Source organism: Schistocerca gregaria, chromosome 8, assembly GCF_023897955.1.
Source record: "Schistocerca gregaria isolate iqSchGreg1 chromosome 8, iqSchGreg1.2, whole genome shotgun sequence".
NCBI classification, from domain to species: Eukaryota; Metazoa; Arthropoda; class Insecta; order Orthoptera; family Acrididae; genus Schistocerca; species Schistocerca gregaria.
The window spans coordinates 125,740,919-125,764,908 of NC_064927.1; the positions used below are offsets into that span (position 1 = coordinate 125,740,919).

Here is a 23,990-nt window from a genome sequence, read left to right on the forward strand (position 1 = left end):
TTGTGCAGGGGCAGTTGAATTTAGTGAAACTAAACTTCTCATTGTTGTTGTTGTTGTTGTTGTTGTTGTTGTTTGTAGGTCCCCTAACACTTGACTTCAGAGCATTTCTGCTCAAGCTAGAGAGAGTTTATAGGAAGTACCAAAAATTAGTTATATGAGGTAACTTCAATATTAATTTTGTATATGATTGTGCACGAAGAAGAATATTGGTAGATCTCCTAAACACATACAATCTGATGCAGATAGTGTTTTTCTCCAACCAGGGTGCAGGGGAACAGTGACACAGCCATAGACAATATTTTTATTCATTTTTCATTACTAGATTGGCATTCTTTTAGTAAAGAGGGAATGGCCTTTCAGACCATGGTGTACAAATTTTAACACAAAAAGGCTTTTGTACTCAAACAGATGTCACGTATAATTACAAACTATATAGGAAAGCTAATGCAACAGTAATAGAAAGTTTTTTAAACCTCGTTAAGGAACAAGAGTGACAGAATGTTTATAGTGCCGATAACATAGATGACAAATATAATGCTTTCATTAACACATTTCTCATCCTCTTTGAGAGTTGCTTTCCATTAGAATGTTCTAAATGAGGTACTAGCAGTAAACGGCAGCCTGGGTGGCTAACCAGTGGGATAAGGATACCATGAAAAAAGCGGGAATATATCAAAATGTTAGAAATAGTCAGAGTCAAGCTACAGGTAGTCTATTACAAACAGTACTGTAAGGTGCTTACAGTACTGTAAGGTGCTTAAAAATGTTATGAGGAAGGCAAAATGTATGAGGCATGCAAATAGAATAGCTAATTCACAGGATAAAATTAAAACCATATGGTCAGTTTTGAAGGAAGTGTCTGGCCAGCAGCACAAGATCGATGATGTAAATCAGTCCGTAGTAAACATATTTCTGCTGCTAATAAGTCAGGTATAAGTACAGTATTTAACAATCTTTTCTGAGCATTGCTGGTGAATTAAATAAAAAGTTTCTACATGTAATCATATAACTCTCCTGGAAAATGCCTTTCTGAGATTGATTTCTGAAATACTCCTCTGTGATACTGACAAGGGGGAGATTGAGTCAATAATTAAATTGCTGAGAAACAAGGACTCTCATGGATATGACACTGCCTAGCAGAATATTAAAGTACTGTACTGCACATGTTAGCCCTGTACTTAGCCATATTTGTAATTTTTCCTTTAAGAATGGCCAGTTTCCTGAACGATTAAAGTATTCCTTAGTAAAACAGCTTTATAAAAAGGGAGAAAGGGATAATGTAGACAATTACAGACCTATTCCAACGCCATAAGTGTTTGCTAAAGTTATTGAAAATGCTGTGTATGTGAGAATAATTGATCATTTTATATCACGTAATTTGCTAACAAATGTACAGTTCGGCTTTTGAAGTGGTTTAATAACTGGAAATGCTATAATCTCTTTTTCTCTGTGAGGTTTTTGATGGATTAAATAAAAGGTTTTGAACGCTAGGCACATGTTTTGATTTCGCTTAGGCGTTTGATTGTGTTGATCACAAAATATTGCTCCAGAAGTTTGTACAGTTATGGGACATGGGAAATAGCTCACAATTGTTTCACCTCTTACTTTAAAACAGACAACAAAATGTCATTATTCACTGTGTTGAGAATGGAATGATATGCACTCTAGTATTACAGGTAATTCTATAATAATTCTGTTTGCTGATGACATTAGCTTGACAGTAAAGGATGTTGTGTGCAACATTGGCTCTGTTTCAAATAGTGCAGTTCATGACCTCACTTCATGACTAGTAGAAAATAAACTAACACTAAATCATACTAAAACTCAGTTTTTATAGTTCATAACACACAATTCAACAACACCAAACATTTCAGTTTCACATAAAGGGCATATGATTAGTGAAACTGAACAATTCAAATTTCCAGGTGTTCAGATAGTAAACTTTCGTGGAGAGCTCGTATTCAGGATCTTGTTCAAAGACATAATACTGCCATTTTTTACTATTCAAATGATATCTTAAGTAAGTGATCATTCGACACAAGAATTAGTCTTCTTTGCTTATTTTCATTCACTTATGTCATATTTTATTATATTTTGGGCTAACTTTTCCCATTCTCAAAGGATATTTTTGACTCGGAAACGGGCATTTTGGGCCATAAGTGGTGTAAATTCGTGAACCTCTTGACGACCCATGTTCACTAGTCTGAGTATTCTGACATTCTCCTCTCAAGATGTATATATTCTTTACTGTCATTTCTTGCTAACAATAACACCGTATTCCCAAGAATTAGCAGCTTTCACGCCGTTAATACTAGGCAGAAATCCAATCTGCATTTGGATTGCACTTCCTTAACTCTGGTGCAGAAATGTGTGCAGAATACTGATCCATCCATTTTCAATAAGCTACCACAAGAATTCAAAAATCTTAGCAGTAATCCATGTGATTTCAAATCAAAACTGAAGAGTTAGTTTCCTCATAGGTCACTCCTCCTATTCTGTTGAGAATTTCCTTAAAAAATTAGCTAATTCCTATTTTATGTTGTTGATTGTGTTTACTTAAACTTGTGGCTTGGCATTTTTTGGGTTCATAAACATTTTGTTTTATCTGTTATTACTTTTATGTTGTAATTTCATGTACTGACTCTTTCCATGACCTTGGAGTTTTGCTCCTCAGTTTGGCCATAGTGATCTAGGCGTGTGAATAAATAAATATGCTGAATAATATGCATGTCTGGGGAGTTTGGTGGCCAGCAGAAATGTTTAAAATCAGAAGAGTGTTCCTAGAGTAACTCTGTAGCAATTATGGACATGTGGGCTGTCACATTGTCATGCTGGAATTGCCCACATCTGTCGGAATGCACAATGGACGTGATTGGATGCAGGTGATCAGACAGGATGTTCATGTGTGTGTCGCCTGTCAGTCATATCTAGATGTATCAGGGGTCCCATATCACTCCAGCTGCACCCACCCACCACTGTTACAGAGCCTTCACCAACTTGAACAATCCCCTGCTGACAATCAGGGTCCATGGATTTATGAGAATGTCTTCATACCTGTACTCACTCATCTGCTCGATACAATTTGAAACAGGACTTGTCCGACCAGGCAACATGTTTCCTGTCATCAACACTCCAAGGTCGGCATTGACGGGCCCAAGCGAGGCTTAAACCTTTGTGTCGTGCAGTCATCAAGAGTACACAGGTGTGCCTCTGGCTCCAAAAGCCCCTATTGATGATGTTTCGTCGAATGGTTCGCATGCTGACACTTGTTGATGGCCCAGCACTGAGATCTGCAGCAATTTGCGTAAGGGTTGCACTTCTGTCACATTGACTGATTCTCTTCAGTCATCATTGGTCCCATTCTTGCAGTATCTTTTCCTGGCTGCAGTTGTGTCGGAGATTAGATGTTTCAACAGATTCCTGGATATTAACAGTACACTTGTGAAATGGTCATATGGGAAAACCCCACTGCATCGCTACTTGGAGATGCGGTATCCTATCGCTTGTGTGGCGACTAGATCACCACGTTCAAACTCACTTAAATCTGGATAACATGCCATTGTAGCAACAGTAACTAGTCTTCAACATTGTGCCAGACACTTGTCTTATCAAAATGCCAATCAAAATGCCGTCTTCTGCCTGTTTACATATCTCTGTATTTGGATGTGCAGGCCTATACCAGTTTCTTTGGCACTTCAGTTAGAATTTTGTGATCAACACAATTGAAAGATCTGACAAGGTCACAGACTGTATCAACAGGGTAGTTTTTCTATTTTAGCGCTCTGCCAGGACTTAATTTTTATAATTATGTATGGCTGTCTCTTTAGAGGCTGTGTAAAAGGAGTTTTTATTCTGTTGTAGGTGACATTCTATAAAATGTTCGCAATTGACGTAAAGAAGTGAACTTGATCTGCAGTTGTTTGTGAATTTTTTAATTCGGTTGTATCAATGCTGCTTTTTGAAATCTCTCTCTTATGACATTGGGTGATTACAAAGGTAGTTCAGTGACAGTCCTGTGGTCACAATTTTTTAAAAAAAACTCTTCTAAAAACGCTACTGTATAATTACCATATTTGAGGGACATAATGATTTTTGTGATCATTGAAGAGGGTATATTGTTGATAGTACAGTCTGCCTGCAAAGTAAAGAATATCTGCCTAAGTAAATTAAAATACTTCTATAATTGTTATTTATTATCAGATGCAATTTTGCAGCCATTGTGAGAAAGTAATCATTATAATTGGTTACCAAATATCTTAATGTGACACCATTCTGCCACATCTAGTATTCATTTCCATTTATCTTGCTGGTTTTCATAATTATCCATATCTTTTATCCCAACTAGCAAAAGTGTTGTCCTTTTTCATACAGAAATTGCAAGATTTTGCTATGCTGGTGGTAACAATATTTTATGTCTTCATTGCAACTTGTCCTCCTCATCAGACAGAGCTGTCTTTTTCTGTGACAAGATGAGTTCAACCCAGCAGTTTACATCCCTTGTCACCCGTTACTCTTTCTGCTTAATGTGACAGCAATGTGTTAAGGAAAGTAGACAACAAAAGTATTGACACAGTACGTTAAAGAAAAAAATTAAACCATATGTGTTACAAAATAATTGGGAACATTTCAGCTGCAGATTGCTATTTCAGAGAGTCATTGAGAATGATTCATTTACACATTTCATAGTGTACTATCAGTTGTAAATGACAGAATAAGCCAAAATCACAATGGTGATGAATAAATAAATGTTTAATAGTCCAAATGCGAAATGTTGTCCTCTCTAAAATGTTGTGATACTGTAGGCACAAATAAACTTAAATCTTTTTTTCCCATGAAAAGCTTTGCATACTCACTGTGGCAGGATGCAGCACATTGTTCTCAATGTAAGTAACAGCAGCCAGCTGGCATCACGTCAAACGAGCTTTCCATGTAGCCAACACAGTGCATTGGCATGCATTTCAGGGATTCCTGTTAATGTCCACCATGACTTTCACTGGCTGCACCATGAGGTTGTGTGTTGTCTGCACAGGCCCTTAATCATTAGTTTTTAGTCCCAGCGTTCACTTTGATATAGAAAATGCTGATACAGTGTTTCAGCCAACTGATTTACTGGGTTTTGTAGTTGTGTAGAAACTATTCAGGCATAGCATGACTTATCATTTATCTTTTGTGTCTGCTTCGGAATTCAGAATTGACCTCCTTTAAAAATGCCAGATTCCTCTTCAAAAGTATGGAATAATTTCATTGACTCTATATCTGCATTTCGTTTTTTATTATGTCAGACAGTGTGGCTGATAGAAGGATTTGAACTAGATGATATATGACTATTGAATTAGTTTCCCTGTGTCTGCAGATAGTCTAAATGGTGTTCAGACTATCCATCCATTGAACCAAGTAAAGACATTGATATGGTTTTAAGGATGCCATTCATTTCCTCAGCATTTGGGGAACAGCTGTTGTATTGCTTACAGACAAAGCATATGTGAAGTCTAGGAAAGGAATGAGAGGATATAGCATAGTTGTTGCCAATTTCTTCTCTGCAGTCAAGAATTATTCATTTGGTTATCCTTAAGCACACATTTGAACCATTTCCTTGTTTTATTACATAAGATGAAACTAACATGTCTTCCATATTTGTATTGAAAAAGTTCAGTCACTTCACATAAATATTTAGAAAAGATATAGTGTATCACTGTCATTTGCACGTCAGTTTCTTTTTCCTATTTTTGTGTTCCATGCACCATATCTACGATGTCTCACTATAATGTGGAATTTATCACAAATACAAGTATAATAAATAGTCTGAATGAAAATATTGCTTCATTGTGCCGCTGTACACAATTAATGCAACACCCAATCACACCCTACATTTAAATTTAGTTGCCCTCACTTGCACAGATAAGGTATCTGTTGAAAAATTCATTTATAGAGCAGTAATTGCCAAGCTGAAATGATTTCAATTTTTTTAAAGCCCCCTCCCCCCTTCTTTGCAAGAGTGATGTTCTCAGTAGTGGGAGCAATGTTTGACTCAATGCTAAATTGCAAAAATACAGATCCAAATGTCCCCGGTTTGTTCCCCAGATAGTCCAAGCATTTTTATGTCAGTTATCACTTATTTCAACTCTGGCAATGATTTGCATATGTGAAAAATTCTGAGTTGCTCCAGGATTCTGAATTGAAAAATCATTCTAGGCATGCATCTTGACGTAACCAAGGTACTTCACTGTAATTTTTAAAGCCTCCGTCCATTGCAAACTGTTGCAACTGACAGTGCGACTTCAGAAAATGTACTCTTTATAGTTGTTGTTGTTGTGGTGGTGGTAGTCTTCAGTCCTGAGACTGGTTTGATGCAGCTCTCCAAGCTACTCTATCCTGTGCAAGCTCCTTCATCTCTCGGTATTTACTGCAACCTACATCCTTCTGAATTTGCTTAGTTTATTCATCTCTTGGTCTCCCTCTACACGAGTTTTACCCTCCACGCTATCCTCCAATGCTAAATTTGTGATCCCTTGATGCCTCAGAACATGTCCTACCAACCGGTCGCTTCTTTTAGTCAAGTTGTGCCACAAGCTCCTCTTCTCCCCAATTATATTCAATACCTCCTGATTAGTTATGTGATCTACCCATCTAATCTTCAGCATTCTTCTGCAGCACCACTTTTCGAAAGCTTCTATTATCTTCTTGTCCAAACTATTTATCGTCCATGTTTTGCTTCCATACATGGCTACACTCCATGCAAATACTTTCAGAAATGACTTCCTGACACTTAAATCTACACTCGATGTTAACAAATTTCTCTTCTTCAGAAACGCTTTCCTTGCTATTGCCAGTCTACATGTTATATCCTCTCTACTTTGACCATCAGCAGTTATTTTGCATCCCAAATAGCAAAACTCATTTACTACTTTAAGTGTCTCATTTCCTAATCTAATTCCCTCATCATCACCTGACTTAATTCGAATACATTCCATTATCCTCATTTTGCTTTTGTTGATGTTCATCTTATATCCTCCTTCCAAGATACTGTCCATTCCGTTCAACTGCTCTTCCAGGTCCTTTGCTTTCTCTGACAGAATTACAATGTTAATGGTGAACCTCAAAGTTTTTATTTCTTCTCCATGGATTTTAATACCTACTCCGAATTTCTCTTTTGGTCCCTTTACTGCTTGCTCAATATACAGATTGAATAACATCGGGGAGAGGCTACAACCCTGTCTCACTCCCTTCCCAACCACTGCTTCCCTTTCGTGCCCCTCGACTCTTAAAACTGCCATCTGGTTTCTGTACAAATTGTAAATAGCCTTGCTCCTTGTATTTTACCCCTGCCACCTTTAGAATTTGAAAGAGAGTAATCCAGTCAACGTTGTCAAAAGATTTCTCTAAGTCTACAGATGCTAGAAACGTAGGTTTGCCTTTTCTTAATCTTTCTTCTAAGATAAGTCGTAGGGTCAGTATTGCCTCATGTGTTCCAACTTTTCTACGGAATCCAAACTGATCTTCCCCGAGGTCAGCTTCTACCAGTTTTTCCATTCGTCTGTGAAGAATTCGCATTAGTATTTTGCAGCTGTGACTTATTAAACTAATAGTTCGATAATTTTCACATCTGTCAACACCTGCTTTCTTTGGGACTGGAATTATTACATTCTTCTTGAAGTCTGAGGGAATTTCTCCTGTCTCATATATCCTGCTCACCAGATGGTAGAGTTTTTCAGGACTGGCTCTCCCAAGGCTGTCAGTAGCTCTAATGGAATGTTGTCTACTCCCGGAGCCTTGTTTCGACTCAGGTCTTTCAGTGCTCTGTCAAACTCTTCACGCAGTACCGTATATCCCATTTCATATTCATCTACCATTTCCATAATATTGTCCTCAAGAACATCGTCCCTGTATAGACTCTCTTTGTACTCCTTCCACCTTTCTGCTTTTCCTTCTTTGCTTAGAACTGAGCTCTTGATATTAATGCAAGTGGTTCTCTTTTCTCCAAAGATCTCTTTAATTTTCCTGTAGGCAGTATCTATCTTACCCCTCGTGAGATAAGCCTCTACATCCTTACATTTGTCCTCTAGCCATCCCTGCTTAGCCATTTTGCACTTCCTGTTGATCTCATTTTTGAGGTGTTTGTATTGCTTTTTGCCTGCTTCACTTACTGCATTTTTGTGTTTTCTCCTTTCATCAGTTAAATTCAGTATCTCTTCTTTTAACCAAGGATTTCTATTAGCCCTCATCTTTTTACCTACTTGATTCTCTGCTGCCTTCACTACTTCATCCCTCAGAGCTACCCATTCTTCTTCTACTGTATTTCTTTCCCCCATTCCTGTCAATTGTTCCCTTATGCTCTCCCTGAAGCTCTGTACAATCTCTGGTTCTTTCCACTTATCCAGATCCCATCTCCTTAAATTCCCACCTTTTTGCAGTTTCTTCAGTTTTAATCTACAGTTCATAACCAATAGATTGTGGTCAGAGTCCACAGCTGCCCCTGGAAATGTCTTACAATTTAAAACCTGGTTCCTAAATCTCTGTCTTACCATTACATAATCTACCTGAAACCTTCTAGTATCTCCAGGGTTCTTCCATGTATACAACCTTCTTTCATGATTCTTGAACCAAATGTTAGCTATGATTAAGTTATGCTCTGTGCAAAATTCTACCAGGTGGCTTCCTCTTTCATTTCTTAGCCCCAATCCATATGCACCTACCATGTTTCCTTCTCTTCCTTTTCCTACTGTCGAATTCCAGTCACCCATGACTATTAAATTTTCATCACCCTTCACTACCTGAATAATTTCTTTTATCTCATCATACATTTCATCAATTTCTTCATCATCTGCAGAGCTATTTGGCATATAAACTTTGTACTACTGTAGTAGGCATGGGCTTCATGTCTATCTTGGCTCTTCATATGTTAAGCTATATGTTCCCATACAACTAACTAGCTAAATCAGCTCAAAGGTTGAAGAAACACAGTGGCATACTATCTCCAAATTGGACTGTGCACAGTAAAGCAACATTTGGGTTGGTGGCAGCTTTACTTACTATTTGAAGTTTTATATTTCTGGGTGCCACCTTTATTTTCAATTTCTGCTTGATTACTAACAGCAATTCATACGAAGGTTAAGATAATGTGATGCTGTTTTTAGTGTGTTTAATATTTCAGCAGTTGCCAATGTTAGGGTTGAGAACATACATCAGATATTATCCTTAAGGAGGTTTCTTTGCCATGCCATGCCTGCAAATTTAGCAAATAAGACTCCTTGATGAATACTGTCTGTTGAGTATTGTATTCTTTTTGCTCTTTAATTGTCATCTAATTCTTTAAATTCTTTGTGTGTGGCGCTGTAGTGTCGTTTCAAAGCAAATTTGTGGTATTTGTCGATTATTTAACTGTATATAGGTGCTGAGAATCCATATCCTCCTCTGCTGTCATTCTCATTCATTTTTAACAGCTTGTGATGATAGATCACTAGGCTGCCTCTTTTTAGGCAGACAGACATAGACCTCTGAACTTCTCTTATACCACAAATAATGCTGACACCACAATTCTACTGAAGTGAAGAAAACCGTGCCAAATGATAAATGCTGCACTGCAGTGCTAAATGAAGTGTTGCAAACCAATCAGTGTTTTTGGTGAAAATTTAATTTATCATTCAGTCCTTTTGTTGTGGTGTCACTATGGGAATTAATTATGGTGCTTGCATCATCAGTGTACAAAACTATTTCAGCTTTTATCAGTTTCAGATTTGAGTTCATTTATCTTCATCATGAACAGTTCAGTCAATGTAGGTAAATATTTAGAGAAAATAAATGTTCTCATAGAACATTAGTAGTTATTTAAACAATGGACCTCCATGTAGGAATATCAACAATATAGAAAAAGACAAGATTACTGCTTACCATAAAGAAGACACATTAAGTTGCAGGCAGGTCTTTTATTTTTTATTTTTCATTATTTTTGTTTTTTCAAACATGCCTTATTTATGATAAGTAGGTATCTTGTCTTCTTCTACATTGTTGATATTAGATGATGATTCATCACAAAGCTGTCTGACTTCTTTAACATGACTACATGTGTTTAAAGAGTTCAAAATGAGCTTTCAGTATGGTAACTATGGGTACTATGATTCAGTGATATGTTTACAAATTGTTACGTGAGGACTGTATGTAGTAATTTAGAGTTTTGCAAACTTTTGCAGCCCATTGATGGCATGCCAATGTCATCTGGCAGTTTCTTATTGGTGGTATTTATTTGCTTTCTACATAAATAAAATTTGGGCAGGGAAGCTTTAATGTAAATCAGTAGATAAAAGCTACCTTTTTGTTTTTGTTACTGTATGTTATTTCAAAGTGACAAAATTTATTCATATTTATGTTGCTGTATTGTATTCTCCACATAATGCGCATTTACATTATAGAGCTGTGGCTTTAATACTCTAATTTACTATGTGTAATTTTATCCTCAGGTGCAGATATGGATGTCATCTTGGAAAATTATGGCCACTGCAACTTTGTCTCACCAAAACATGCATGCATATTCTTTGATGAGGTATGTCCTTTTTGTCAGAGTAGCTAACTGAAAGTTCAGTTGATATTAAATTTAATTCTTTGAATGATGTACATATAGTGTGATTTAAATTACCTAATTTTTATTCAGTTTTGGTGCAGTTAAGGGGCATATGCACTGTGAGGATGTAAAAGTTTTGAGGTAAAATGTGTAACCCAATAAAACCAACCCTTAAGAAGATATCTAGACTTACCAAATTGGGAATTAAAAAGAAAATACTCATTTCAACAGAATAAATCTGAGTAGGATGTAACTGTTGGGGTCGCTTGCGAAAAATTTTGGTTGCAGTTGTTGACTGTGTTCGTTTAAGACTGAAGAGAATTAATTTTGTAATAACAGTGAGCAACAGTACCAAGGAAGAGACCTGTCCTTTGAACCATTTCAAATGTCAGGAATTGCCTTCCAGAGTCACCCATATGCTGCAATGAGGAGTAAATATCATTGACTTTACACTTCTGATGTTTGTGTGCTGCATGACAATTCTAGTCCCTATACTGCTTGTAACACAGAACATGGAATCTGAGTGTCTTCCACACACATGCTATGCACCAACCTTGCTCTCGGTGATTTTCACAGCTACTGATTAGTTGTTGGAGTTGCTTCTGATCAAATTAGATGAGTCACACAGTGTTTATGTAGTTACAGCCATAACTAGAAGACTGGATTTATTTGTTTGTGGCTTTGATTGTCATTCAAGCGAACTTAAAAGTCAGTGAATCAGTTATAGAACTTGTGACCTATACATACCCTCTTAAAAGAAAGCACCACAATAAGAAAGTCGCCCTAAAATTCCAAGTGATAATAATTCCAAGTGATAATAAAATGATAATAAATGTGCAGCCTGAGAATTTACTTAATTTACAAATATTAAATCTGGAAAAGGGGGTTGTCATACAGTTGCCTGTTAGTAAGAACCATTTTTTCACCTGGGCTGGCTGGATAAGGTAAACACTTCTGTGTTTGTGTACATTCTGTTAGTTTCAATGTATTATATTGCTACAGTACAATTAACTAGACCTAAGGGACTAGAAAGAATTTGTCAAGAGAAAAGCATTAGACATAGTCTTAACCTGCAATTTGGTACTACATGTTTTCAACTTTTGTTGAAGTTCCACAACCTCCCCTCTCTCATCCACAAAGTGACTTCCCATAAGTTCAAATTTTTTATTAGTGCAGTATGTTGCTAACACATTTTTGGGATTCTTTGAAGAAGTGATGTGATCATACTCATTTTAAATGTAATAAATATTTTAGAAATATGCAGTTCATGTTTTCATTTGAGCCACACTCATAGGGACAAACAAAAAACATCTGGCTCATTTTTTCTTTTAGTGCACTAAGATATATTTCTATTTTTAACTTCAGACAACAAAACAGTTCGAGTTACTGAACTACAGCGAACATGGCACAATGGTTGACAATGTGCTGTATTCATGTGACTTTTCGGAGAAGCCTGCGCCTATGGGAGCATCAAATACTGTCCATCCACTGGTTCAGAGGATACGAGAAGTAGTCCATAAACGAAGGAAGAGAGAGACCCAAGTATGCAGTGATCCAGAATCAGAACCGCAAAAGATGATTGCTGGCTCAGGAAAGGTGAGGAGTTTTTGTAGTTGTATCAGTTTTCAGTCTCTTCCCTTGCTGCTCAACATTAACTCCTGAGGTGGCAGAAAGTGAGTGCCTATTGGAAACTGCTAATACAGGATTTCCCAAAATATTTGATCTATTGTGTTCAAACCAGATATTTTATGATTAGCAGAATGTGTAGATTGAGTTCACAATGTATATTCCATATAGGTGCCAATATTTTCCACCAGTTTCTTCAATTGTTTGAGAATATTCTTAATTGACTTCTGCTGGAACTTTTGTGGTTTATTGTTGAGAACATGCAGGATACGAATTTACAAATAACCCACAGACACATGGTGTGGTCTGATGAACTTTGTCCTTCACCCATCATCACAAGAAGTAATCATACAGTGTAAGGCAAAGTCTTCATGTTAGCCTCTTGCAAGAACCACAGCAACCCAACCATCATCCCAGAAAATGATTATGGACCCATTTGTTTACGCTGATTGTTTGCAAAATGTGGTGGTGCTCCAACTTGCGTAAAGATGAAGTCTGAGTTCATTGTATTTTGTAGAAGAAACAGACTGATAAGTTGTTTTAATGTTGTACTGCATCACACCATTACATTGAGGTGATTCTGCATTTTCTCTGTGGTCACATGCAGAAAATCTTTTGCGAGTAGTGAGAATTATAGAAATTTACAAATTCTCGCAAGTTAAACACAGCTTTATCTCACTAGATTGTGTTTGAAAACAACTGGGGAAAGTCTTTGAGCTAGTCTACCATGATTTCTCCATAATATCTCATGTGATCGTCACAATCTTCACAGGTAGTTCCCAATAGTAATGCAGCTTACACTAATGAAATTCATACTCATTTTTAAGTATCTTCAGATCATGTATTGTGTTATACCACTGTCATGAGCTGTCTAACAAGTTGATTTTTTGGGGCATGATGTGAACATTTCCACACCAATTGCTGATTTTCCTCTGACATGGATGACTTGGATTGACTGCTTGTTACAGTGTCCATAACGAATTCCCATAAGCAGGTGTTTTGTGTGACAATCGTAATTGTGCTTGGATGTAAAGTAACATGTGGCCCATGCACAGTCCACAACAATCTCAGCACCAGCCACAACAGAATGCCACAGCACTGACAGGTTTATATCTGTGAAAATCAACCTACTTCTGCAGAGAAACCAACACAATTGTTTTTACACAAATATATAATTATTTATTATTATTATCATTACACATTTCAAGTAGACACTTGCTTTCTGCCCATTGTAGTTGTTAGATATTGAATACCTGTTTACATTGTTAACTTATGATTCAAAAATTTAGTCACAGCTCTGTAATTAAAATTAATTTTTTATCAGTGTTTGAGAAGAAATTAGAAAAAGTTATTTCTTTGGTGTTATTTCTATAGGTAGAGATACAGTGCAGCTGTCGAGGAAGCAGCTCTGATGTAATTGGAGATGCTGGAGCTGGTTGGGAAGGGACAGCATTGATAAACCACGGCTCTTTCATAAAGTTTGGCTGTATAAATTTTGTGTTCAGCATCACTGCAGCTGCTGCACTGACAAAGGATACAGATCAGCAATCTGTCAAACAGGAACAAATTTCAGGAATGGAGGCCTGATCTGTATGGAATTTTCTAAAAATGGACATTACAGTATTGTCAACAGAGTCATCTTGTTTGATATATTGGCTTGTTGTTAAAATGAAGGAACAACCTATTGTTACAGAGTATAGATATGTTTTCAGTACTTGAAGGGATTCTGTGGACTTTATAACTCTCTAAAACAGGAGAACTATATGAGTAGCTGTTTTCAGCATTAGGGCATAGGGCAATGTGGATCGTACAACTGTGATAGCAACTTTGACTTTCTTATGAAACAGCAACCAGAATTTCAGTAGTTATATTTATATAATTATAAATATAGTAATAATGTTCACTTAAAAGAAAAGTTCTTCATCAGGCGCAGTGGAAATTAAAATAAAGTTTTTATGTGCAATAACACTGTAGTTTTAAGATTTATGAGTATTGTTTAATGGACAGTTCATAGTTTAGAAATCCAGGAACTGCCAGTATTCAGTTCCTTTGCAGATAAGTAGAACTGAAGTTTTAAACAAAAATTACAACTTTTTGCAATATCTTTAGAAGTTATATGTAAGAGTGCTGTGAAACAAATGTATGTAATTATTTTTAATCAGGAAGAATTAAGATGGCTTTCCTATACTCGATTCTAATTCTGACAGTTGATATTGTAAAATGACTAGTGTTGTAGAATTTGTTTGTTTTACATTTCATATTCACAAATACATACAGCAGTTTTTTCTGGAGTTATGCAAAAACTAGTATTTCAGAATTTTGTGCTTATACGCCTGTGATCCTATGATTTGAAAATGTCGTGTACGAGATTCTTGTTGGATAATTCAGTCAGTTGTCATAATTGGAACCTAGAAAGTCACTCCATGTTGAACAGTGATATGTTAGTGTAGTGTAATGGAAGTGTGCACTTTTTTTTTCCTTCAAGATTCTGATAAACGGTAGATGGATTTAATAGCTGAGGAAGATCATGGAAAGAGGACAAATATTAATAGGAGAGGAAGTCATTTTCCTGTTGATATGGTGAAATATAATTATTCATTGCATGATTGTTTTATGTGAAACTAGCACTTATTTTCACTGGAAAGAAAGTATGACAAGTCTTGAAATGTCCATATTTTTAGTGTCAGTCACAGTGCATTAATTTTGGAAATTACTGAGGAAAAACTTGGAGGAGGGAGGTGAAGGAGACAGTACTTTTAGTGTTAAATTTGTGGCCTCTATCCTGAATTAATGCAGTTTTGTTCTGAGAAACTTGTGAAATAATGTTCATTTAAAATTCTAGTGCAAAGTGGGGGGTAATAACTAGTCTTCTTCATTTATATGAGAAATTCGGCCATTCTTTTATTTGTATGTCTGAAAATAAGATTCCATTGTGCCATTAGTTTTTTATTTGTCTTTAAAAAAGCAAGTATAATAAAATTATAATATTTTTGTGTTTATCTATACCTCATCCCCATTTGCATGAGGAAAATACCTTAATATGTTCATAATTACAGCAAAACTAAAGCATTTTTCTCACAAGTAGTAACCTATTCATAAGTCCCTAGGGCTATGTGAACTGAAGATCAGTTTATGAGAGAGAACCTCAGTAAACAGGCTGGTGAGGATACTCTAAAGAAACAAGAATTTGCACAATTTTAGAACAAATGTGATATTTAATGATAACTGTTAGGGAATCGAATATGTTTCTTCCTTTGTCCTGATCAAAGTTAAACTGCACATAGAAAAATCGGAATTACATATCATGGGTTTTCTTTATTTTTATATTTATTTATTGCTGTAAGTGTATCTTAGACATATCCTTCATTTTGAAGCATAACATTTCCTGTTCGTCATTGGCCTTTTATCCCTTCTGTAACTCAATCCCTTTGTCCCAATCATGCCGAGAATATACTTAAATAGTACTTCATATCCTCGTCAGTTTTATCATGAATTATGTGCCATTGCACTCTTAAACTGAATTGTACTGGTCATGGAAAGAATTAAAATAGTGACTGATTTTCAATGATTCATCATATTTTGATGTAGATGTTTATTTATAAAAACTCTTTATATTTATTTACTTTTCAGTGGTGGAAGGGCAAAACTATGCTAAAAAAATTGGATGCTAATTGTAACTTATGATACAGTCCATCAGTATTAGTGATGGAGAAGTAATACACCTCTGAGAGGTTTTCTTTACTCTACTTAATAGAGACAGTGTAGATATGTATATTTTGCCAGTGACAAAATCTCTAATTAATGTTGCATTGTGTCTAATTGTAAAATATTTGTCTGTGTAGTGGGTTGTCATTGTAAAATGGACTCTCACATATATTTTGTATTGTATTATGAATTATTATCTTTTTAAAGCATTGAACCTATGGGAAGAGAAATGGTCTGCTACTATTACAATATGCTGGAATGATTGGTGCTGTTATGAAATGCTTGTGCAGCTATATCTTATGTAGACCTAGTCAGTTGTCAGTGATATTATTCAAATCACATTTAATGGATTGCAGTATTACTGTTTATTTGTTATATTACACAAAAGACAGCGACAGTAATGCAAAAGAATGAATATGTTTGTGTGTAATTTTTTTCCCTTGTTGATGGCTGCTGTCATGAAATTGTATGTGTAGAGGGACTGTGTGTGGTTTCTTGCAGTGGAGCCATAATGGTCACATTTGTTTTACTGGTAGTGATTTGTGACTTTATGCATCAGTATATATTTAAGGCTTCCAGAAGTAATGTATTTTTATTTTTATATTTAATAACAAAATATAATTTTTATATGATATATGGATCTTTATTTTTAATATCACTTCAAGCAGTACTGTGATTTTTAACATCCCTGAGTCACTGTTGTTTATATTTGTCTCACTTTGTTTGAATCCATTATTACAAAGGTGAATGAAGATTTCATGCAGCTCTGATTTACTTATACTTCCTCAGTATGGTTGCTGGAGGCCAGTAAAACTAATTCTCCCCCCCCCCCCCCCCCCCCCTCTCTCTCTCTCTCTCTCTCTCTCTTAAGATACATCATTGAGCAGATATGATTCAGGAAACTGCTTTTTCCCATAGCTGCAGTTAAATACCTGTATTTGAACATTTACTTTCTAGTTAGAACTGTACACACAATTTGTCTGTTACAATTAACCAGTCTTATTCATTATAACTATAATGCCATGTTTTCTATGTTCAGTCAGTATGTGTAGTATAGTAATAATTTACTTTTTAGTAGTTAACCATGCAGTAAACTTTGCAAAGGCTGTTACCTAGTAACGAATTTGGTAATGACTGGGTATGCCAAAAAGGACTGGTGCAAATAATTGAAGAGTTGTAATCTTGGATAAGGTAAATTTCACTAATTGAATGTTATAAAGATCAAGCACTGAGAGGACATGAGGTAGAGTTAAAACGTGACTCTTCATACAGATCCAGATATACAACTGTGTCTTTAAAAATGCAAATTAGAAGTGGAACATAGTAGCTGAGCTTACAGACTTATACTTTTTCTTCAGAGCATAGACACGGTCACAACTGTTGTCCCCAACATTGTAGCATCTCTAAGTTGATAGTTATATTGGGTGGAACCAGTGGCGGATTCAGAAAAACCTCATGGAAGGCACCCGTAACGATATCTTGAGCTACCTTTACTTTTACCATAATAAAAATGAATCAAGTCAAATGCAAAGTTTAAGAAAGTTTTATTTAAGACAATGCCATCTTATGATATAAAAAAGTTAGAATTGTGGTTCTCTTCCTTAAATGATGAATTCTATATGCCTATTCTTCCTGGCAAATTGGTTAATCACACCATCAATGGGACAATCAATGTCAGGCTGAGTGTTCAACAGAGATAAGCCATTAAGTTGAACCTCCTTCATTGCTGACCTCAGCCATATCTTTGTACGCCGCAGTGGTGAAAAACTTCTTTCTACTGTAGCAATAGATGCAGGTAGACAAGGAAATATTTTGTGTTGCATGTGTCAAGTAGGATAGTCAGATCTAGGACAAACAGTCAACACTTGAATCATAACAGAATCCAGATAAATAAGGGTGTTTATACTCGTTTGCTTGTATTGAAGAATCTATCCCATGAGTCTCTTTTTAATCACAAAGAGAGATTATTCTTCAAAGAATGGATGGAAATGTGGGTGGCTCTGTGGTGGTGGTGGTGGTGGTGGTGGGGGGGGGGGGGGGGGGGGGGGGCTTCCCACTGGGGGAAGCAACTGTGGACTGATTGGAGGTATAATCTTCTTCAGACATTATCTCAAACGGAAGCACTTCTTTGCCCCAACTTTCCTGAACTTTCCTGACCAAAACCAACATGGGGAACCTATCTTACCTTGCATCTGCTACTTTATACTTCAATAGAACAGTAATCTCCCAGCACCACAGACCATCCCTTCGTTGATTGCCAGGAAGTCCTTACCTCCAAACTTAGCTTGTCTTTCCTCAAACGCTGTAATGGGAGAAAGAGCAGCCATTTGTCTTTAAAAGGCCTGATGTGTTCATCCTAACTAAAATGTCATATTCCAGAAGTTCAGAATAGCCTCTGATCCCTAACTCTACCCAAAATCAGTCTCATTCATGCCGTCTCCACACTCCCACCTTCTAAAATCCACAAATCTAAACACTCCTGAAACGTTCGAATGTAGGTGGTTATTGTGGCTCCGCAGGAAGGCTCCCTGTCCAAGACGACCAATACATTTAACTCGTTTGCTGCAGTGTATATTCCTTCGTAAAGGACACGAAACACTTAACACAACACAGAGAGGCACACACACACACACACACACACACAATGAAGAACCATAGAAACTGGTACACCTGCCTAATATTGTGTAGGACCCCCGTGAGCACACAGAAGTGCCGCAACACAACATGCCATGGACTCTACTAAATGTCAGAAGTAGTGCTGTAGGGAATTGACACTATGAATCCTGCAGGGCTGTCCATAAATCCGTAAGAGTATGAGGGGGTGGAGATCTCTTCTGAACACAACACTTCAAGGCATCCCAGATATGCTCAATAATGTTCATGTCTGAAGAGTTTAGTGGCCATTGGAAGTGTTAAAACTCAGAAGTGTGTTCCTGGAGCCACGCAGTAGGAATTATGGACATGTGGGTTGTCACGTTCTCCTGCTGGAATTGCCTATGTCTGTCAGAATGCACAATGGAGATGAATGGATGCAGGTGATCAGATGAGATGCTTACATACATGCCACCTGTCAGAGTCGTATCTGGACATACACCAGGGGTCCCATATCACTCCAAATGCACACACCCCACGCCATTACTGTGTATCCACCAGTTTGAACAATCCCCTGCTGTCATGTAGGGCCCATGGATTCATGAAGTTGTCTCCATACCCTTACACGTCCATCTGCTGAATACAATTTGAAATGAGACTCGTCTGATGAGGCAACATATTTCCAGCCAACAACTTTCCAATGATGATGTTGACAGGCCCAGGCAAAGCGTAAAGCTTTGTGTCATGTAATCATCAAGGACACACCACGGAGCCTTCGGCTCAGAAAGCCCATATCAGTGATGTTTCGTTGAATGGTTTGCATGCTGACACTTGTTGATGGCCCAGCACTGAAATCTGCAGCAATTTGTGGAACAGTTTCACTTATGTCACATTGAACAGTTCTCTTCAGTCATCGTTAGTCCTGTTCTTGCAGGCTCTTTTTCCAGTTGCAGTGATGTTGGAGATTTGATGTTTTACTGGATTCCTGATATTCATGGTACACTCGTGAAATGGTCGTATCTTGGAGATGCTGTGACCCATCGCTTGTGTACCGACTATAACACCACATTCAAACTCACTTAATTATTGATAACCTGCCATTGTAGCAGCAGTAACTGGTCTCAACCACTGCTATATAGGCGATGCCAACTGCAGTGCCCTATTATGCCTGTTAATATATCTCTGTTCAGTGGTATTTTGTTTTACAAAGAGAAATATTAATATTAAAAAATATCAGTGTGGACCCCATTTTATAGGCCGTGCTTTTTGGAAACTTTTTCCATTTAATTTTAAAAAAAAGACATATGTAGGAAGAAATCAGTTCTTTTCTCTGAGGTCACTTACAAACAATAGCTCAGATTTACTATAGACTTCAGTAACAAAAGGCCATTAATCATTAGTATTACTGTGTAAGAAATTCTGTATATAACAACATAATTTCTTTGAAAAAGAGGAAGGCATTTATGTTGTTTCTTTTTAGATTCCAAATCTTTTACTTACAATTTCTTAATCTAGCTTTCCTTTCCACAGTTTTGGTGGTGGTGGTGGGGTTAATGGTACAAATTTGAAATTCACATCTAGCCAGTGACATTTAGGTTTTCTGCAATTTCCCTAAATCACTCCAGGCAAATGCTGGGATGATTTCTTTGAGCAGAGTCAATTTCCTTCCCCATCCTTGAACCGATCTGAGCTGGCCTTCCATCTCTAATGACCTCAATGTCAGTGGGACTTTAAACTCAAATCCTCTTTCCTTCAGGCCATCATTGATCTGTGGCAAGTTTTTAATTTGTCACAGTGCAATGAATGACCTCTCAGAGGATTACAGTGATACTGGAACTGTCTTTACGAGACTGCTCAAATGGATAATTTCTTGAAATAGTTCCTTAAATGTAGCATATTCAGCAATAAGTTGTCTTTTGAGAGAGGATACATTATATGATTTCACACCAGCTGTAACGGTTCGCAGTATTTTGAGCTGTGCATGGAGCTTGTACATGTTAAAGCTTGCAGTGTGTATACCCCAAGCAACTCTTCCGAACTCTTGCTGAATGTCTACAGAACTTCATGCTCCAGTTATATTATAATTTGGACTCCGTAGAGATCTGATCAGTTCTTTTCATAGTCAAAAGACTTCAATAGCAACAGTCATACAAAAGTAATAGTCCCAAACTTTTTGAGCTGCTTCACGTAACCTTACGGGACTGACCATCTTTTGTCTTTGATTGAGCTCTGTGTGCTCAATAATTTGGTCACTATTTTGTGGCACATGTCAATATTTTTCCTGAAATGCTTCAAAGGTTTAACCTATACCACTCATGGGGTCAAGCACATTGGTATTGGCTGTTGAACTTTTTGGATTTGGATTCATCTCATCGAAAATTGATGATAGCACATCATCTACTTACATGTTTTTCCTGTTTGTAGATTCCAGAATTATATTTGAGACATCATTTCAGAGATACAAAGACATCACACAATGGATCACATCTTCTTGAAACTTCTTATAGTGCAAAATCCAAACAATGATTAATGTGGTGGAAGCTCTTTTGCTGGTCTTGGTGGACTTCTTTCATATCCTTGTTCCAACTAGAAATATTGACTGTGCCATGGAAACAGTGGGCAAGTAGAAACTTTCAATAAATTAAGTAAAAATCGTGATTAATGAAGTAAGGACATCATCTTGTGCATAAAATGTAGGCTTGTAAAGGTTGGAATCTAATAAGCACAGAGACAAAATCGAAAATGGAAAATTTTGCTACTTGTAAAACTGAATATTAATTATCTCATAAATTAATTAGTTTATAGAATTTGAAATATGGGATTTGAAAGTTGAACTGCCAATCTTTATAACTGGTGGGCTGTTGTTGCGGTTTTCAGTCCGAAGACTGGTTTGATGAAGCTCTCCAGGCTGTCTTACCCTGTACAAGACTCATCTGGAAATACTTTCTGCAACCTTTATCTTTCTTTATTCATCTATTTGTCTTCGTCTACGATTGTTACCTTCCCTGTGCCCCACACTTCCATCCAATTCTAAACTGGTGATGTCTCAGAATGTGTCCTATCAACCAACCCCTTCTTCCAGTCAGGTTGTTCCACAAATTTGTTTTCTTCCCACTTCCCTTCAGTACCACCTCATTAGTTGTATGATCTACCCGTCTAGTCTCCAGCGTTCTCCTGTAGCCCCACATTTCAGAAGTTCATGTTCTCTCTTTGTCTAAACTGTTTATCATCCATGTTTCAGTTTCATACATGGCTACACTCCAGACAAATACTTTTAGAAAAGACTTCCTGACACTTAAATCTATATTTGATGTTAACAATTATCTCAACTTCAGAAAAGCTTTTCTGACCATTGGTTTTCTATCTGAGCTCTTGATATGATATGGAGCATGGAATGTTAGATCCGTTATGAAGAAGTTTTCAAATACTGCTACCAGTCACAAAACTTGTTGACTTCTAAATTATTTATTCAGCAACAAGTTTTGAGTTAACATCTCTTCGTCAGGCTATAGTGGCATTACAGAAACATTTAATATAACTGTGTACAAATATTAAAGTTCCTTTACATGACTCCTGTGATCATCCTTTGGAGAGAGAGAGAAGAGGATAATCAAGTAAGGGTTTTCAAATTATTAGAGCACTTAATCGGGCAGGTAGGTTAGAAAATTTAAAAAGGGAAAAGGACAGTTTGAAGTTAGATGCAGTGTGAGTTAGTGAAATTCGACGACAGGAGGAACAGGCCTTCTGGTCAGGTAATTACAGTATTATAAATACAGAATCAAAGAGGTCTCGGGCAGGAGCGGGTTTAATAATGAATAAGGAATGCGAGTAAGCTATTACTAACAGCATTGTGAAAGCATTATCATAGCCAAGATAGATTAAAACTTGCACGTGCGCGCACACAAACACACACACACACACACACACACACACACACACACGCGCGTGCCAACTAGCTCTATAGGGTGATGAAGAGAAGACATCTATGATGAGACAAAATAAATTATTCAGATACATAAGGGGAGCATTTGTAGACTTAGAGAAAGCTTTTTACAATGTTGACTGGAATACTCTCTTTCAAATTCTGAAGGTGGCATCGGTAAAATACAGGGAGCGAAAGGCTATTTACAATTTGTACAGAAAGCAGATGGCAATTGTAAGAGTCGAGGGGTATGACAGGAAAGCAGTGGTTGGGAAGGGAGTGAGACAGGGTTGTAGCCTATCCCTAATGTTATTCAATCTGTATATTGAGCAAGCAGTGAAGGAAACAAAAGAAAAATTCGGAGTAGGTATTAAAATCCATGGAGAAGGTATAAAAACTTTGAGGTTCGCCGATGACATTGTAATTCTGTCAGAGGCACTTAAGGATGTGGAAGAGCAGCTGAATGGAATGGACAGTGTCTTGAAAGGAGGGTATAAGATGAACAACAACAAAAGCAAAACAAGGATAATGGAATGTAGTTGAATTAAATAAGGTGATGCTGAGGGAATTAGATTAGGAAATGAGACACTTAAAGTAGTAACTGATGATGGTTGGAGTAGAGAGGATGTAAAATGTAGACTGGCAATGGCAAGAAAAGTGTTTCTGAAGAAGAGAAATTTGTTAACATCGAGTATTGATTTAAGTGCCAGGAAGTCATTTCTGAAAGTATTTGTATAGAGTGTAGCCATGTATGGAAGTGAAACATGGATGATAACTAGTTTGGACAAGAAGAGAATAGAAGCTTTCAAAATGTGGTGTTACAGAAGAATGCTGATGATTAGATGGGTAGATCACATAACTAATGAGGAAGTATTGAATAGGATTGGGGAGAAGAGAAGTTTGTGGCACAACTTGACCAGAAGAAGGGATCGGTTGGTAGGACATGTTCTGGGGCATCAAGGGATCACCAATTTAGTACTGGAGGGCAGCGTGGAGGATAAGAATCGTAGAGGGAGACCAAGAGATGAATACACTAAGCAGATTCAGAAGGATGTAGGCTGCAGTAGGTACTGGGAGATGATGAGGCTTGTACGGGATAGAGTAGCATGGAGAGCTGCATCAAACCAGTCTCAGGACTGAAGACAACAACAACAACAGATAAGGGGAAACAAAAATTTAAGTGATATACGACTGGAATTCAGTAGTAGGAAAGTAAGAGGGGGGGGGGGGGGGGGGTATGAAAGAAGGTTCTATACATGGAAGATGCTTGGAGACACCAGAAGTTTCAGATGGATTACATAATGGTAAGAGAGTGCTTTTGAAACCAGATTCCAAATTGTAACACATTTCCAGGGACAGATGTAGAATCTCACCACAATTTATTGATTATGAACTGTACATTAACACTCAAGAATTTGCAGAACAGTAAGAAATTGGACGTGGACAAGTCAGAAAGAACCAGAGGTTTCAGTGAGTTTCAGAGGGAAATTGAGGCAACTGTTGACTAGAACAGGGGAAAGGAATATGGTAGTAGATGAATGGGCAAAGTTCTTATTTCTTCTCCATGGATTTTAATTCCTACCCCGAATT

The 23,990-nt window shown here is 37.1% G+C and overlaps 1 protein-coding gene across 1 annotated transcript in view; it reads left to right on the top strand.

The window, feature by feature from the left end:
* Positions 1-16,520, top strand: part of LOC126284355 (PHD finger protein 12) — a 68,781-nt gene extending 52,261 nt beyond the window's left edge. Inside the window, exons 13-15 of the mRNA XM_049983219.1 lie at positions 10,455-10,537; positions 11,921-12,151; positions 13,556-16,520. Coding sequence (XP_049839176.1) covers positions 10,455-10,537; positions 11,921-12,151; positions 13,556-13,768 — 527 coding nt within the window. The 3' untranslated portion in view covers positions 13,769-16,520. The remainder of the gene's footprint in view (positions 1-10,454; positions 10,538-11,920; positions 12,152-13,555) is intronic.
* The last annotated feature ends 7,470 nt before the right edge of the window (positions 16,521-23,990 follow it).